Below are 16,955 nucleotides of genomic sequence, written 5' to 3' on the forward strand. Positions count from 1 at the left end.
ACTCTAATAGAGTAATTATGTGTAATTACTCTAAAGTGATTATCATACTCTAAGGGATTATAACTACTCTACTAGTATAAATACACGATTTTTTTAGATTCTAAAAATAATAAAATTCTCTTCTTCATTTTTCACGTTTAGTATGTTAAGCCAATTTGTACAACAATCTTACTCATAATACATATAACAAGAACAAAAAAATAATTTTACATTATTTTAATAGTTTAAGTAATTTCAACTTTTAAAACATATCGTTAACTTTTAAATTATCTACCCTCACAATTTTTAAACACTCATAATTTTTTCATACATTAATATTAAAATTAAAAACAAAAACTATACAAAAAAAAAACCGATTTTTTATTCTCTCTAAGTATAATATTACTATAATTTTTAAATTAAAATAAATTCAACATATTACGTGATTATCACACACCATCGTTCGTGTTTCACGTCACATCGCGTGAACACACATACATTAATTAGTAATTAATTAATTAATACATAAAATATAATATAATAATATAAGATTTAGACAATATAACAAGTTAAACCAAGAAAATCACATATTTTTGTACTGATGCTGAATACCATACATACATAAACACATCTGTATCTATAGAGAGAGAAACTCACTGTAGTGAGAGAAAGAAACACACACATATATAGTGCAGCAACAACACAACACAACAGAGGTTTGCTTCAGTCAACGTGCCCCACCCCACCACCGGATCTCCGCCACTTCACCGGAATTTCAAGGTACCACAAAACACCAAACAATGTGAATTCATTCTCACTGTATTTTCACATTCCCATTATTCTCAATGCGAATGATTATTCAAAGATCCTAATCATGTTCAATAATCCCCCCATCATCATCATATTATTGTTATTATTGTTGTTCTTGTTTTTCAACCCAACATTTGAACAACAACAACAAGGAAAACTAGCACCTGGGTTGGTCAGATTTCGGGCAGAACGGGCAGCTCTGCTGCAACTTCGGTCAACATTAGGGTTAAGATCAAAACAATGGCCTATTAAATCTAACCCATGTGTAAATTGGGTGGGTATTTCATGTCAAAACGGTAGTGTTATTGGGATTAATATTTCAGGGTTTAAGAGGACAAGAATTGGTCACAAAAGCCCTCAATTTGCTGTTGATTCTCTTGCCAATTTAACTAATTTAATCTTCTTTAATGCTTCAAGATTCGCCCTTCCCGGTTCAATTCCTGATGATTTAGGGTTTGATGTTCCGAAAATTCAGGTTCTTGATCTTAGGTTTTGTAACATTTCTGGTGCTATTCCTGTTAGTTTCGCAAACTTGTCGAATCTTGTCGAGTTGTATTTATCCGGTAACGTCCTCACAGGCAGTATTCCGGAGGATTTAGGTCAGTTGTCGCGTCTTTCGGTTCTTGATCTGTCGAAAAATTTGCTCACCGGGTTGATCCCGGAATCTTTTGGATCTTTGGTTAATCTTACTTCGTTAGACATGTCGTTAAACTACGTATCCGGGGTGATTCCGGGGTCTTTCGGTAACTTACCGAACTTACAGTTCTTGAATCTTTCGGGTAACAGTCTTTCGTCTTCGATACCTACAGAATTAGGTAATGTTACTAGTTTATATATTCTTGATCTGGGTTTCAATTCGTTTAGCGGGATACTGCCGGTAGAATTCAGGAGGTTAACGAGCTTACGGAGATTAATCGTTGGGAAGAATTTGCTTAACGGTAATTTGTCGGGTGATTTGTTTTCGTCTCAAAGTAAGTTGGAAACTTTGGTTTTGAATCATAATAACTTCACCGGTGATCTTCCTAACGAGTTATGGTCACTTCCGAGCTTGAGTTTTCTCGACGCGTCTGGTAATAACTTCACGGGTTCGTTACCGAATCTCGATCCGAATGGTGGTTTGAGTAATTTCACATCTGGGGTGTTGAATCTTTCACATAATATGTTTTACGGGAACTTAACGCCTGTTTTGACGAGGTATAACACAGTGGATTTGTCTTATAATTACTTGCAAGGCAAGGTACCAGATTACGCACGCGGGGTTGTTTCCTTAAACAGAAACTGCCTTCGAAACGCAACGAATCAGAGAACCGTGGAACAATGCGCAACGTTTTATTCGTCAAAGGGTATACGGTTTGATAATTTCGGGCTGCCAAACGGCACGTTGCCGCCGCCTCGTGATCATAAAAGCAACAAAAAGTGGATCATATTGGCGGCGGTTTTGGGCGGTGTTGGGCTCGTTATACTTCTGGCAATCATTGTGTTACTGACGATTGTATGCTGTCGGAAAAGACCTACGACTAGTCAACGAGGAACAGGGGTGGGGCCCGCCCCGACCGCCGCAGCGCCGCCACCTCAAGGAGCGGCAGCGTTGGATCTATCGAATTTGGGAGACACGTTCACGTATAAGCAGATTCTCGCAGCTACCGGTGACTTTAGTTCCGAAAATTTGATCAAACATGGTCATTCGGGTGATCTTTATAAGGGTGTTCTTGATGGTGGTATACCCGTAGTTATTAAACGATTTGATGTGGGGTCCGGGAAGGAGGATGGGTACATGGTGGAATTGGATTTTTTTAGCAAGGTGGCGCATTCTCGATTAGTGCCGCTTTTGGGACATTGTTTGGAAAACGAGAATGCAAAGTTTTTTATCTATAACTACATGCCGAATGGTGATCTGTCGAGTTCTTTGTATAGGGTAAGTGATCAAGATGACGATAGTTTACAGTCGTTGGATTGGATTACGAGATTGAAAATTGCGTTAGGAGCTGCAGAAGTGCTTTCTTTCCTTCATCATGAATGTAACCCGCCCCTCGTTCACAGGTATATTTTATGTAATGTGTTTTTTCCGTCTAAAAATATCCATAAATGGTATTTATATCGATCTGTCTCGTATATTTTATAGTCATTTTCTAAAGATGGAAAAACTATAATTGGAGGCGATGCACGTAACGAATCAGAAGAAACTCCATTTATGCATATTTTTAGACAAAAATACACATTGCATCATGAAATTTTGTCTTTTTAGTGGTATATATATTGTTAAAATTAGGCATCTTTTTTTCTTCCCTTAATTTTTTTTTTTTGTTAAATAAAGAGATGTTCAAGCTAGCAGTATACTTCTTGATGACAAATATGAGGTGCGGTTAGGGAGCTTAAGTGAAGTGTGCGTTCAAGAAGGCGACAGTCATTCAAGTCGGTTCACTAGGTTGCTCAGATTACCGCAGTAAGTACTCAATACCTAAAAACATGTTTATTTTGTTTCAATATTAGAATCAAGAAAATTGTCTTTATATGCCAAATGAATCTTGTTTTTGTGTTTAGGGTATAAATCCGAACCAAATTCTATAATTAGAAGGGTTTTTTTAATGTTGTTTTAAGGTCCAATTCGGTTGCTTGTCTTTATTTGGTCTTTGCATGTTTTTTTCATGTTTAGTTGTGGTTTTAGATGAATTACGTGACAAAATGGATATATGTCGGTTAGCTAACCCTTAATAATACATATAAAGTATGCATCTTTGAAAGAACTTCCTTGTAGGGTATGATGATGATTTCAGATACTACAAGTTAAAACATGAAAAAAGATAATCAAGATTCAAGTGCAACTGTGCAAACCCTTAGGTCAAACGTAGTAGGATTTCGAAGTCAATTTTTATATGCACGACTTTGACTTTTGTTGGGAATTCTTTGGTAGCTTTGGTGATTTGGTCAAACTTTTATGGTTGGTGTTTTTGTTGGATTTTGGATACCAAATACAGTTATTACTTGAATTCCAAGAACACTATAACTAGTACAATTAATAGTTACCCGTGTTATTAGGTGAATCTGATAGTATCCACTGTCGTTTTATATAAATATTATTTTAGAAATTAATTATATCGGTCGTCTATATTGTAAGAAAGCAAACACATTTTTGTGGTAAATTATTCAAATTTGAGGTTTTAACCCGAAATTTGTCTTTGGTTTGATGCAGGACGTCTGAACAAGGTGCTTCTGGTATGTTTCTTGATCTTATTTCTACTTCTTTTGGTGTTTTAATATCCAATTTTCAATTAAAATATACAACTGTTTAATTACTATTATCACAAAACTATGAGTATTGATTTTGACTCTAAACCTTCGATATCAGGGCAAGCCACCGCCACATGCGCGTATGACGTTTACTGTTTCGGGAAGGTATTACTGGAGCTTGTAACGGGGAAAATGGGAATCAGTGCATCAAACGATTCAACAACAAAAGAGTTGCTAGAAGGAATACTTCCGTATATTAACATATACGACAAAGAACTCGTGACAAATATCGTGGACCCCTCGTTAATCATAGACGAAGATTTGTTAGAAGAAGTGTGGGCCATGGCTGTTGTTGCTAGATCTTGTCTCAACCCGAAGCCCGCCAGAAGACCGCTAATGAGATATGTTTTTAAAGCTTTAGAAAACCCTTTGAAGGTGGTTAGAGAAGAAAGTGGAAGCTCAGCTAGGTTACGTACACCGTCTTCTAGGGGTTCTTGGAATGCTGCTTTGTTTAGTAGCTGGCGGCAGCAGAGTTCTGCTGACGTAGTGACAGCAGCAGGACCCAGTAGTCTTAAGCGGTCAGGGACGAGCGGATCCCAGTCGGGGAGTGGTGGTCATAATGGCGGTGGAGATCATTCTTCTTCAAACCGAAAGCAATCAAAGGATGTGTTTCCCGAACCGTTGGATGCGCAAGATGAGTATTAATGGACAGATTGATTCTTTGTTAATAATGCATCTAAGTACACCCCACCCCCAACCCACCATGGCAGGTAAAAGTTGAAGTTGTTGATGATGATGATGATACAGAAAAAAGATTATTTGTTTTCTTTGATAGAGACGTCGAATTGCAATATAGAAAGATAGAAAACCCGGTTTTGTTGTTTATGGTGGGTGTTTTTTTCTTTTGTGGAATTGTAAATTGTAATGGATCTTGTTTTCATCCGTTTTTGGATAGAAACAAATTGAGATAATTTATGGGGGTTTCTTTAATTTCGTGTGTTATATGGTAACACAATACTCGAATAAATAATAATGTCCGGAAATAAACACACTAGTCCATATCTATCGCTACATTAAATGGGACAATATCCGATTCAAACGATGTAATGATACATGTTACACTCGGTCTATTTAGCGTCCCTGCCAACTGGATATGGATTTTGAAACTCTTGTGATAGAATTCGGGTTCTTCTCCAGCCTGCGCATAACACATAGTTTGAGATCAAGTTTGTGTGTGTGTGTGTGTGAGTGAGAGAGAGAGAGAGAGAGAGAGAGAGACCAAGAAATGTCTTCGATTGATTTGACAACCTCAGAAGAACTCATTTCCACAACTTGACCACCCAAAATAATCTCATCAAGTATGGTATGTACCTGCAAGATTTAATAAGTAAGCTGCGTTTTACCTGTGATCCCACTGGTTAAAAAAACAACATATGTTTTTTAATATAAATAAGATAATGAAAATAAGTGAACTTCATTATCATTCTCATGGAAGGAATGTAGGAAAAGAGAGAGTTTAACCTTGTTGAAATTGAAAACAATATCGAGCTCACACACATTACTGAAACACTTGTCCAACGTCTCCACAAATACTGAAACTCAAGATATTAAAACAAATTACCACCGGATATACAGACAATCTAAAAGCACCTAAAGTAAGATTAGAAACGATTTTTATACGGGTAAATTGCATAACATCGAAATGAATTGTACATTTTTTTTCAACTTTAAAGCTAACTTAAAACTATAGACAAAATAGGAACCAAATTTACACTTCAATACTGATTTTAGCAACCATGTTTGTAGCAATGAATTACAGGTTCAATGGTAGCACACTGTTTCTTTTTTGTTGATTTTAAAAAATCGCTTGAATAGACATTTTTATGTCATTTTAGTATACAGGTCACATGGATCTTGTGTGACTTTACATAATTATTTTGAATATACGTTTTCAAAAGTATGATTTTTAAAACTTGGAAAACATCTATTTTTTGTCTTTTTCATATAAGCATTTTTTTCATACGGGTGGCGTTTAATGTGGTGGCTGGCATTGCATCAACGAGTGCCACGTCATCAGTTTACAATGAAAATCAGTTACAATAAGGCTTGTTGCTAAAACTGGCAGAAAGCTGTAATTTGGTATCTATTTTGAGCATAAATTAAAGTTGGTTGCTACATACAGAAAATAATAATTATAATAATAAAAAACATTAAGTGTCAAGACTTAGGCATACCTTGCATAAGATCTAGTATAGCAAGTTCGTTTTCAGACTCATCAAATATGACAATGAAGTATAGTGTAGCAAAGGTCTTGTATACAAGTCGGGTATCCTGCACGTAGAGGGACCTTTTTGTAATTACTGAAGGACTTGAAATGGTAAGATACTAAACAAGCAAAATGGCAAGAAATGCAATTCACAAGGTTAATATTTCCCTAATCTTAATCTGACATTTTTGGAATATTGTGTCGTCATGTAGTGCTGTATCCTATTTGCGCACGTATATAAAACTTTATTGTGAAGAATAATGGCTCCAAATGTGTTACTTTAAATAGGACAATCTTTTCATATTACTGTTATTATCCAAAGGCAGGAAAAGAAAAGGGAAAAAAGTGTACAAATATTGACTTACATAGCATTAGATATGCTGTTTGAGTGTTTTCATGAAGCACATAAAAAGAGAACATAAGCAGTGGGAAAAGGCCAAAAATAACTGCTAGTTATCTGAGTGGTTTCGACACCCAACCTTATTCAACATATATAACGGAATAGAAAATGCATAACATACCGGTCCAAAAGTTGAATCCTGAACAAAGTTGCTCACATTCTCAGCTCGACTGCATAGAACTGTATTCAAAACTTTGAACAAATTAACCTCAACGATCATCACTGGAAAACTAATCAAACATATACAAGATCAACCTTCTAAACACCAATTCAGTTAAAGTTAAAGTGTTAAACAACACTCATCTTTGCAACTTTCCTTGTTTATTAGGCAACACAAAGTGTACAGAGTACAGACAAATGAAGATTAAATTAACCTGATCAGCGAAATCACATTAAAAGCGCTTCCATATATACAATACATCACATCATGTGCAGATTCCTAACTAACTCTATCATGCGCATAATTTCCTAACTAACTCTATCAAAACTTAAACTCCACCGCTAGCAACAATTCCTAGGGTTACAACTTACAATGTCCACAACACAGTATGCAGAATAATATCACCATCTAATTCCATATTCATACAAATAAGCATTGAAATCATTTCCGCATGAAAACAAACAGATCGGACCAACCGAACACATCACGCGCATAATTTCCTAAATAACTCTATCAAAAATTAAACTCCGCCACTAGCAACAACTCCTAGGGTTACAACTTACAACATCCACAACACGGTATGCACAATGATTTCACCATCTAATTCCATATTCATACAATTAAGCATTGAAATCATTTTCACATGAAAACAAACAGATCGGACCAACAGAACACATCATGCGCATAATTTCCTAACTAATTCTATCAAAACTTCAACTCCACATCTAACAAGTAACAACAACTCCTAGAATTACAAGTTACAACATCCACAACACAGTATGCACAATAATTTCACCATCTCATTCCATATGTATTCAATTAAGCATTGGAATCATATTCACATGAAAACAAACAGATCAGACACATAATCATAACTAAAACTGAAACGATTATAAGCAAATACTCGTAACGGAAACTGAAACAGACCTCCGTATATGTTCCGAATGATTTCCTGTTGTTTCTCCACCGGCTAACCTTGCATTTGACATCACAATTGATGATCCAGCAGTTTATAGATATATAGATAGATTTTAGGTATACAATAACATCTGATTGCTTGCAGGTTTTATAGATGCGGAGATGAAAGAGAACTGAAGAACCTGATACTCGTAGAATTTGACAAGGCGAGGCTTGCCTTGATCGTTGATTACAATAACCGCTCGTATCATCGCCGGTGATTACGTCACTTTCCGGTGAGATATTTGTGTTGTGGACTCGAGGTTTGTTTGGAAGGGGAAGTTAACGGAAAAGGACTGTTATGCTTGATCTTAATTAATGTGTTGTGTATATTTTGTAGGTAAGAAAATGTGTGAAAATAATTTTTGTACCTTTTTGATAACCGATATTATGTATGTATTTTTGAAACTTGAAAGCTATGGGTACAAATTTGTTTTTGATTGTTTATTTATAATCTACTTGTATAAAAAGGTTAAGGGAATAACCAATCGATAAAGGAACATGAAACCATTTTGTGTAAATATGAAGTAGGTGAAGTGGTTGGATTTTACGAGTTGTTCCCACCACTGTTAATCGCCACGCACCAGCCTACTTGATTCCAAGAGCCGAACGAGAACGGATACCACACAGAAAAGTCAAGACCAGATTCCCTAACGGAATGCTTAACCGGTCCATTCCGGGTCAACTAAAACCTAAACCTACTTGACTTATTAACAAGTATATAAAACAAACCCCAAAAGAAACACAACACATAAAATAGAAGCCATCACCCCCACCTCCTTCGTCCCATGTCACTATAAAATAGAACCAACTATATGTCATTTTTTTTATATTTAAATAAATATTAGATTTTCAATAGCATACAAACCATAGTAAGATGACTACAAATAATATGATTCATAAAAATAAATGTGAAATTCCAGAATTGACTTGATATACGGTATATATGGTGGTCTACTTCCACATGAACAACAAAATCCAGAAACCAAATCAACATGTCATAAAAAGTAAACAAATTCAAGATGTTAGGTCTGTCTCAGTTTAAAGACAGGACATAAAATTTCATCAAATAATTGGTACAAAAAACAGTTGCATATGGTTCACGACGAAAAACCGCCAGTTTATTTATCTCATTGTCACAAAAGACTGGAGGATACGACCAGAGAACCAAATTATCGATAAAGGCTCTCGGATCTAAGATTCTCAGCAATCTCGGTTTCCCATCGATCACCATTCTCAAGAAGCTTCTCCTTATCATACAGAAGTTCCTACAAGAATCAGGATAATCAGCCTCTAAAATTTGTCACATATGCAAGATATAGAATCAGGATAATGTTAATAGTATTATATTAATTTCATTTATTATGAACCATCACTAAACATAATGTTATCTTTCGGTAGTTATAAGTTACTGATTATATAAAGCTACTGTGTAATGGGTAAATATAATAGTTTTAGTGTTTGTAAACATATATTATGAAATCAAGAAGGATGCAAGATATAATGATCTATATGAAATTGTCCGAATAATAACGTTACTATGAAAGATATAATAACCTCGTGGGTTTCGGTAGCAAACTCAAAGTTGGGGCCTTCGACAATTGCATCAACAGGGCATGCTTCTTGGCAGAATCCACAGTATATGCACTTTGTCATATCAATGTCATACCTGCCATACAAAACCATTCAATAACATGGGATCAAGAAGATCAAGGGTTGAAAAAGAGCACTAAAAGACTAATATATCTTTCATTTTAGAACACACAGCAGATGAGTGACCCTAATCCCAAATCATAAAATTTAACCGAAAGTCACAAATTCACCCTTTTTTAAACAAATTTGGAATTGCTTGTGAATTTGAAAGTCATTTGGGACTGAGATTTTGTAAGTGAATATTTTGGATTCCAATTGTGTGTTTTCAAACCAATGGAAAAAAGAGTAAAATGCCATTTTCATCCCTGAGGTTTGGCCAGTCTTGCGACTTTCGTCCAAATGTTTGTTTTTTTGCATCGGGATCCAAAAGGTTTGAAATCTTGCCATTATCATCCGGCTCATTAACTCCATCCATGTTTCTCCGCTAAGTTAGGGGTAAAATGGCAAAATTTCAAACCTATTGGATCCAGATGTGGAAAAACAAACTTTTGTACGAAAGTCGCAAAACTGGCCAAACCTCAACAACGAAAACGGCATTTTCCTCCTGGAAAAAATATCCAAAGTTTGCGAACCAACTTTCAACATTTTAGTAGTTTAGCCTAGGGATGAGATTTTTTACCGAAATTTCGGCACCATACCGGTACCGTACTGTATGATCATAAACGGTACCGGTACCGGTATTAGATTTTCGAATTTCGGTATCGGTAAATAACGGTATCGGTACCTGTATTTTTTAGGTGAAAACGGTTACCGAATTACGGCTATAGTAGATTATTTTTAATGGATGTAGATTGTAGTAGATTGTTTATAATAAGATAATGTTAGTTAGGCGAGTCGGCAAGCAAAATTTCAGAATTTTAGATGATTTTTGATCGTTTATGTTCTGAGATTCAAAATTTCAAATAACCAAAACGAGATTGTTCGCTTATCTTTGCATTAACATTCTTCACGCGTATCGCAAATTTTAGATTGTTTGCTTTCAAAATTTCAAAGACTTTGTTTTCGTATGTTACTGAGTAACTCCCATCTTATCAACTAACATTATTAGTAAAATAAAAAAAAGCATGTTATTAATTAAAATAAAAGCCAACTGAAAAAAGCATAATCGTTTTGTGCATGTCATTTTTTTTATTTATGTGTTTACCATTCTATTATTAGTCAATCAAATTTTCAACTAACATGTTATCAAATTAGTATGATAACAAACAGCTTATGACCATTATTTTTAAATTAGTATGATAATTCTTAGATCTTGATGAGTCATTGTTTTTAAATTAGAATGATAATTTAAACTTATTTGTAATACAACGGTTCGTATCCATTGGTTATGGAGATTAAGTAAAACAATGGAAAACACCAAAGTGGTACCAATGCGGTAAAATACCGGAAAAACCGGTACCGATACTGGTACCGAACCGATATATTCGGTACAGTATTCGGTATCCACTTTTCCTTAATTTCGGTATCGGTACCGGTATGGTACCGATCTCATCCCTAGTTTAGCCTCTTCAAAAAAAAAAAAATAATTAAAAATTGATGGACGTTTACATCTCTTTTAAGATTTCTTTTTGAGTTGTTGAAAATGGCATTTTGACCTGTTATCAACAGGAAAAGTAAAGACTTTCCCACTAAAAAACCTTAAGGACTTATCTGTTAAAATGTTAAAAGTTGGTTTCTTTTGCCCATTAATAAGTTAATAACCAATTATATGTCAAACCAATTAACCAACTTTTGTCCTTCCTTTTCAACACTCAATTAACCACTGTAAAAGAGAGTTGAGGCACAAAAGGCCGCTAAAAATTTGGTTTTATCTAACATTAATACTAACTTTATATGAGCCCGTATGAACCTAACTAAAACTCAAAACCTAGAGGAATTGAGCCAAGGCTTGAGGCTTGAGTCGCCAAGCCAGAACATGAGCTTTTCAGACTTGTCAGCTTATGAGCTGATCACAAGCCTACATGCTCTTTTCAAGTGTAAAGCCACGAACTGAGCCAGCTCAAACTTAGCTCGGCTTGGCTCAGATACACCCCTACAGGTAAGAAGTATATTCACCTTGTTGTTCTACGGCTGCCATCTTCTCGTTCCTCTGCCTCTATAGTGATAGCTTGAGCAGGGCATATCTGATGCACAACCATCACAAATGTGGAGCTCATTATGAAAGTTTATACAAAGTGAAGTGAGCTTAAGTAGATGATTCATAATAGTAAGTTCTAATTTTACTTCAAAAGTTGTCAATGAAAGTTGAACTTACAGCTTCACAAAGTTTACAGGCAATACAACGTTCTTCTCCAGTTGGATAACGTCTGAGAGCATGTTCACCTCGAAATCGAGGGCTCAAAGGACCCTTCTCAAATGGATAATTAATCTGCATCACAATAATCAATGTGTATTAGATTACAAAATAACGAACAAAAAACTGAAGTAAAAAATAGGATAATGTATGTGAAGGCCACCCAAGTATTTAACTTTTTCACTAAGACCCTTACAGCTAATTTCATGGGACCCAAGCATGCGTCTGTAGGGTTGTAAACGAACCGAACGTTCATGAACTGTTCGTGAACTTGTTTGGCGGGAAGTTCGTTTATTTAATAAACGAACGAACATGAACAAATATTTTTGTTCAATTAATTAAACAAAAAAACATGAATACACCTTTTGTTCGTTCATTTATGTTCGTGAACGTCCGTTTATGTTCGTTTATTACATTTGTTTATGTTTGTTTAAATTTTAGTAAATACATAAGTAGTTATATTTATATAAATATGAACATAAAACGGGCTTTCTAACTTGTCATACAAATATAACTAATTAGTAATTGCGCTTTCCATTAAAATTTATCGTATTTAGTCACTAATTTATATAAAAACTACTTTATATTCGTTTGTGATCGTTTATGATTGGTTAATTATGTTCGTTTATTTTTGTTCAATTATGTTTCTTTGTATTGTTTTCTGTTTGTTAAATTATGTTCATTTAAGTTTATTTTTTTATGTGTGTTTGTGTTCGTGAACTGTTGGTCTAGGTTTAAACAAACGTACATAAACGTACACGAACATGCCCATCGTCTTAATGAACAAAAAAAATGTGTTCGATTATATGTCCGTGTTCGTGTTCGTGTTCGGTTAAAGTTAAACGAACGAACACGAACATGCCCCTGTTCGTGTTCGTTTGGTTCGTTTACAGCCCTATGCGTCTAGCATCGTTTATACCAATTCCAGCAAAAATCTATACCGGTTAACGAAATCACCCTCAGGTGGTTGAGTGGCCTATAAAGTAGTTTCAATGTAGGCCTTAGTGATAAAAGTTAAATATTTGGGAAGCTTGGACATATATTCCTAAAATAGAGATCAGATGCTTACTGTAACTTTTGGCTCAAAGAAGTATTTGAGTGTCAGAGACAGACCTCGAACCAATTCAGTAAGAAATAATGTATTGATGCTCCGCTCAAAGACTGCAAATAATTAACGAACATAAAACGGAATTGCATGACCATTAAAAAAAAACAAATATGCCCAAACAAGCCCCTGTGAGAAGTATACCAGAACTCCAGTCTTTTGAGATCTCCTTAGCAAGCTGTTCTCTCTCCTCATCATCTGCATTTTAAAGTCACGCTATGTAAATATCATAAAAAATACATAACAGGATGGAAGCTTACCCGCTTCCATTTATTTGGTTAACGCTATTATTAAGAACTACGCTTACACAACCAAAAATGTGACCAATAAACACAAAAACTTTATACCACATAAGAAGAATATTTTCACCTTTATCAGTTGAGAACGAGTGTTTGGTCGCAAACGAGCGTGCACCAGAAACTGTCCCATTGTTAGAACCCTGCAACACTTGTCCTGCCAAAACCTAAAACCAAATAGAAATACAGCACATCATCAACAATTTACTTGCACCATCCTTTACATCAACATATAACATCATACATTTAACGACCTACAAACAAAACACTTGACACACGATTGCACGCATCTTAAACTACAAACACAAAAACAAGCCATGTAACATGTTTACACACATCGCCATCGAAATTCAAATCAATAGTTCATAATACTTAACAATTATTACTTTGAAAACAATTAATAAACTCTGAAACGGATCCAAATCAATCGAATAGAACCAGATAACCAATGAACATGTAGAATGAAACTGTAACCCTAGAAGATCAAATCTGCATCGTTCAAACAAAAACTTAATCTGTAGTTGTGTCTACCAGTAAAACACATGACACACCATTGCACACATCCTAAAACACAAACACATCAAACTCACTCAAAATTAGGGCACAAAACAGGTTACATACTATGTTGAGTCATCTGAAATGAATCAAAACCGATCGAATTCAAATCAATCGTTCATCATACTTATCAATTACTTAGAAACCGTTCATAAACTCTGAAATGGATCAAAATCGATCGAATATGTAACGAGATAATGGATAAACATGTGGTATGAAATTGTAACCCTAGAAGATCAAATCTGAATCGTTTAAACTAAAATTTAATCGGTAGTTGTGTGAGATAGATAGATAGAGATTGAGCTTACAAGTTGTCGATTGCGAATAGCAGAGATCGATTTGCGAGCTAAAATGGCGGCCATTTCGCTTACACGATTTCGATGATGAGCCCCTCACCCTCACAAGTGTTTCAAGCTTCTGTTAGCTCCGAACCGCTAATAGTTACACATAGACCCCTGAATTACTGAGAATTTATATTAGCCGCTAAACAATAAACATTGTTCATCTAGGGAGTTTTACACTAGCCACAAGTTGCGTGGTTTCCTCCTAGATCGGGACGCCATGAGAATTAAATTGCCTATGATATCCATTTGTAGTGGTTGTGTACTATGTTAGATATTTTAGTGTAATCGGGATTGACTTGGTGATCAAAGCGAATAATAATACACACCAAACAAGTTTAACAGGTGTAGGAGTGCACGCTTGTTTGAGTTATTATAATTCGAAGTGTACGGGCGGAACCCGTACTCTACGGGGGTTCCAAGGGGGCAACGCCTCCTTGGCGGGGTCCGCCCCTGAAAGCAGGGTCCAAGGGGCGGCAGCCCCTGGCATGGTCCAAGGGGCAGAGCCCCTGACTTAGAAATTTTTTTTTTTTAATTAAATTGCTTTATGGAAAATGCCTTGGAAAATAAAATTTGTTAAAATTCGTCCTAATTTTTCACACAAAAATTAAAGCAGTTTTTTAAGGCAATTTGATTAAAAAAATTCGAATTGTAACTGCCAGACTGCAAAAATACCCCCAAAGTCGAATACAGGTTTTTTGATCATCTGCTTCATGGTTCAAAAAAAAAATTGCAGACATACAAGGATACCCTGGTTCAATTTCTTGAAAAATCAGAGTTGTATCCGATTGAATTATTCAGGTAAACCACTGAAATAATTTGATCTGAGAGTGATCACACGCCTCTCTGATCATCCGGTTTTCTGAAAATTCCCCAACATACTATCCACGGGTGGATTGAGGGTCATGCTGAGTTGGTGTGAAAGCCCAACTAGCTGGTCTACCAGCTGTTCACAAAAGAATTAAACATTGCAAATACAAAGTCTACTAAAAATAAGAAGTCGTAAGAAAGGTATCAAACGGACTTTGATTGACATCATTCAAGCGGCATTGGAACCGTATCATTGAACTCTACGACATGAGGTTTTAGGTTTTCACTTTTGGATTTATAGCTTGTAGATTTTAGAGTAAGAGGGTGTTTGGGATTACGTTTTAAAGTGATTATTTGATTATTGCGTTTGTAAAACATAAATAATCTAAAAAAGTGTTTGGATGAAAAAGTGATTATCTGCCTTCAAAACGCAGTTTTGGAGAAGCATGTACCTACATGCTTTTTCAAAACGCAGTTTTGAAAACGCAAAATCTATTTTGAAAACGAATAATCTATTTTGAAAACACAACACCAAACACCTCCTAAGAAGGGTATCAAACGGACTCTGATTGACATCATTCAAGCGGCATTGAAACCGTCTCATTGAACTCTACGAAATGAGATGTTGGGTTTTCACTTTTGGATTTATGGCTTGTAGAATTTAGAGTAAAAGGGTATCAAACGTACTCTGATTGACATCATTCAAGCGACACTGAAACCGTCTCATTGAACTCCACGATATAAGATGTTAGGTTTTCACTTTTGGATTTATAGCTTGTAGATTTAGAAATTTTTTTATATCATTGTTCTTTTTATTTAACATTGTGTCTTTTCTATATTTGCGTCATTGTGTTTTTTCCCCTCAACATTATATTATATTTTTCGGCATCATGTTATATTTTGCTTGACACCGTGCTATATTATACGATCCGTTGTGTCTTTGTACACTTCTTAAATTTACGAGACTTTGTAGGATAACTTTACCCAGGTCATGTTAGACCACGTGTTATGTTATGGAGAGGGAAGCAGGGCCGGCCCATCTTCATATTAAACCTAGGCGGCCACTTTGGGCAACCAAATTTTTAGGACCTCCAATAATTTAAAATTTATATATATGTATTATATAATTTATATGGATTCTGGCTTAATGGTAACGCGTCTATACTTCAGCTTTACAAACTCAAGTTAGAATATCAGCACAGTTATGTTTTTTTATCGTTGCTTCCATAATTCACCTTAAGCCTACTAAGGATTTGTTTTAAAAATCAAATTGAAAAACAAGGACGAATAATTTCTTTTTTCATATTATTTCTTTTATAATTTATATACCTTGGCTCCATGCTTTCAAGTTTTAACCCTGAAAGAGGTTGCTTACATAAATTTACGTTAGTTCTTTAAAGTTTATTTTAAATTAAGTTAAATAATAACTAGGCTAACTCTATTTTTTTCTTTTTCATATTTATTTAGAATATAGCTTAGTTCTAGACTTCCGACTTTATAAAAGGTTTATACTAGTGGGAATGGGATCAAATACAAACACTTAAGTTTGTAAGAACCATAAGAACCAATACATAATTGACAAGTGTCCATCAATAAAAAATTAGTTTAGGGGTAATTTAGACTTTTTGACCATATTTATTTATAACTAATTAAAAATAATTACAAAAAATATAATCAGCACAACACTATATAATTAGCACAACATCATTAATCGTTCTTCATTATCAGCACATCGTCCTCGAATCGTTCTCCATTATCAACATAAACGACATTAGCACAACATCTTCAATCGTTCTCCATTATCAGCACACCAGATGTGCTGATTATATCTACTTTTGGTGTTTGTTTGTATTATTTTGTAATTAACACATAATCAGCACCTTATTAGCACAAATATAAAACACCTTTTGTTAACTTTTTTTTAAAAAACACTTTTATAAATACAAAAAGGTATAGCAATATGGTACTCATATTAAAGATAAAAAAATACTTGATTTTATGGTATATATTTTTAAAAAAAATAATGAAGTATATAAAAGTTATTTTAGTTTAAAAAACCTTGGTGGAATTTGTATTTAATAGAAAATGGTCAAATGACTAGC

At 34.9% G+C, this 16,955-nt stretch overlaps 3 protein-coding genes across 3 annotated transcripts; 1 reads left to right on the plus strand and 2 right to left on the minus strand.

Moving 5' to 3' along the window:
• The first annotated feature begins 607 nt into the window (after window positions 1-607).
• Window positions 608-5,007, plus strand: LOC110916696 (probable LRR receptor-like serine/threonine-protein kinase At2g16250). The gene is made up of 4 exons (XM_022161386.2): window positions 608-2,829; window positions 3,104-3,232; window positions 3,980-4,002; window positions 4,136-5,007. The coding sequence occupies exons 1-4, from the start codon at window positions 854-856 to the stop codon at window positions 4,720-4,722; spliced, it is 2,715 nt and encodes a 904-aa protein (XP_022017078.1). The 5' UTR covers window positions 608-853; the 3' UTR covers window positions 4,723-5,007.
• Window positions 4,999-8,141, minus strand: LOC110916697 (AP-3 complex subunit sigma). Its single transcript, XM_022161387.2, has 7 exons — window positions 7,944-8,141; window positions 7,771-7,813; window positions 6,805-6,863; window positions 6,252-6,348; window positions 5,539-5,609; window positions 5,297-5,388; window positions 4,999-5,215 (listed from the first exon to the last, which is right to left on the minus strand). Exons 1-7 carry the CDS (start codon window positions 8,010-8,012, stop codon window positions 5,149-5,151), a joined length of 498 nt encoding a protein of 165 aa, XP_022017079.1. The 5' UTR covers window positions 8,013-8,141; the 3' UTR covers window positions 4,999-5,148.
• Window positions 8,142-8,700: 559 nt separating this feature from the next.
• Window positions 8,701-14,166, minus strand: LOC110915706 (NADH dehydrogenase [ubiquinone] iron-sulfur protein 8, mitochondrial). Its single transcript, XM_022160437.2, has 8 exons — window positions 14,011-14,166; window positions 13,221-13,314; window positions 12,996-13,049; window positions 12,816-12,907; window positions 11,708-11,821; window positions 11,509-11,576; window positions 9,358-9,469; window positions 8,701-9,068 (listed from the first exon to the last, which is right to left on the minus strand). Exons 1-8 carry the CDS (start codon window positions 14,062-14,064, stop codon window positions 8,973-8,975), a joined length of 684 nt encoding a protein of 227 aa, XP_022016129.1. The 5' UTR covers window positions 14,065-14,166; the 3' UTR covers window positions 8,701-8,972.
• Between the last annotated feature and the right edge of the window lie 2,789 nt (window positions 14,167-16,955).

Source organism: Helianthus annuus, chromosome 16, assembly GCF_002127325.2.
Source record: "Helianthus annuus cultivar XRQ/B chromosome 16, HanXRQr2.0-SUNRISE, whole genome shotgun sequence".
NCBI classification, from domain to species: domain Eukaryota; kingdom Viridiplantae; phylum Streptophyta; class Magnoliopsida; order Asterales; family Asteraceae; genus Helianthus; species Helianthus annuus.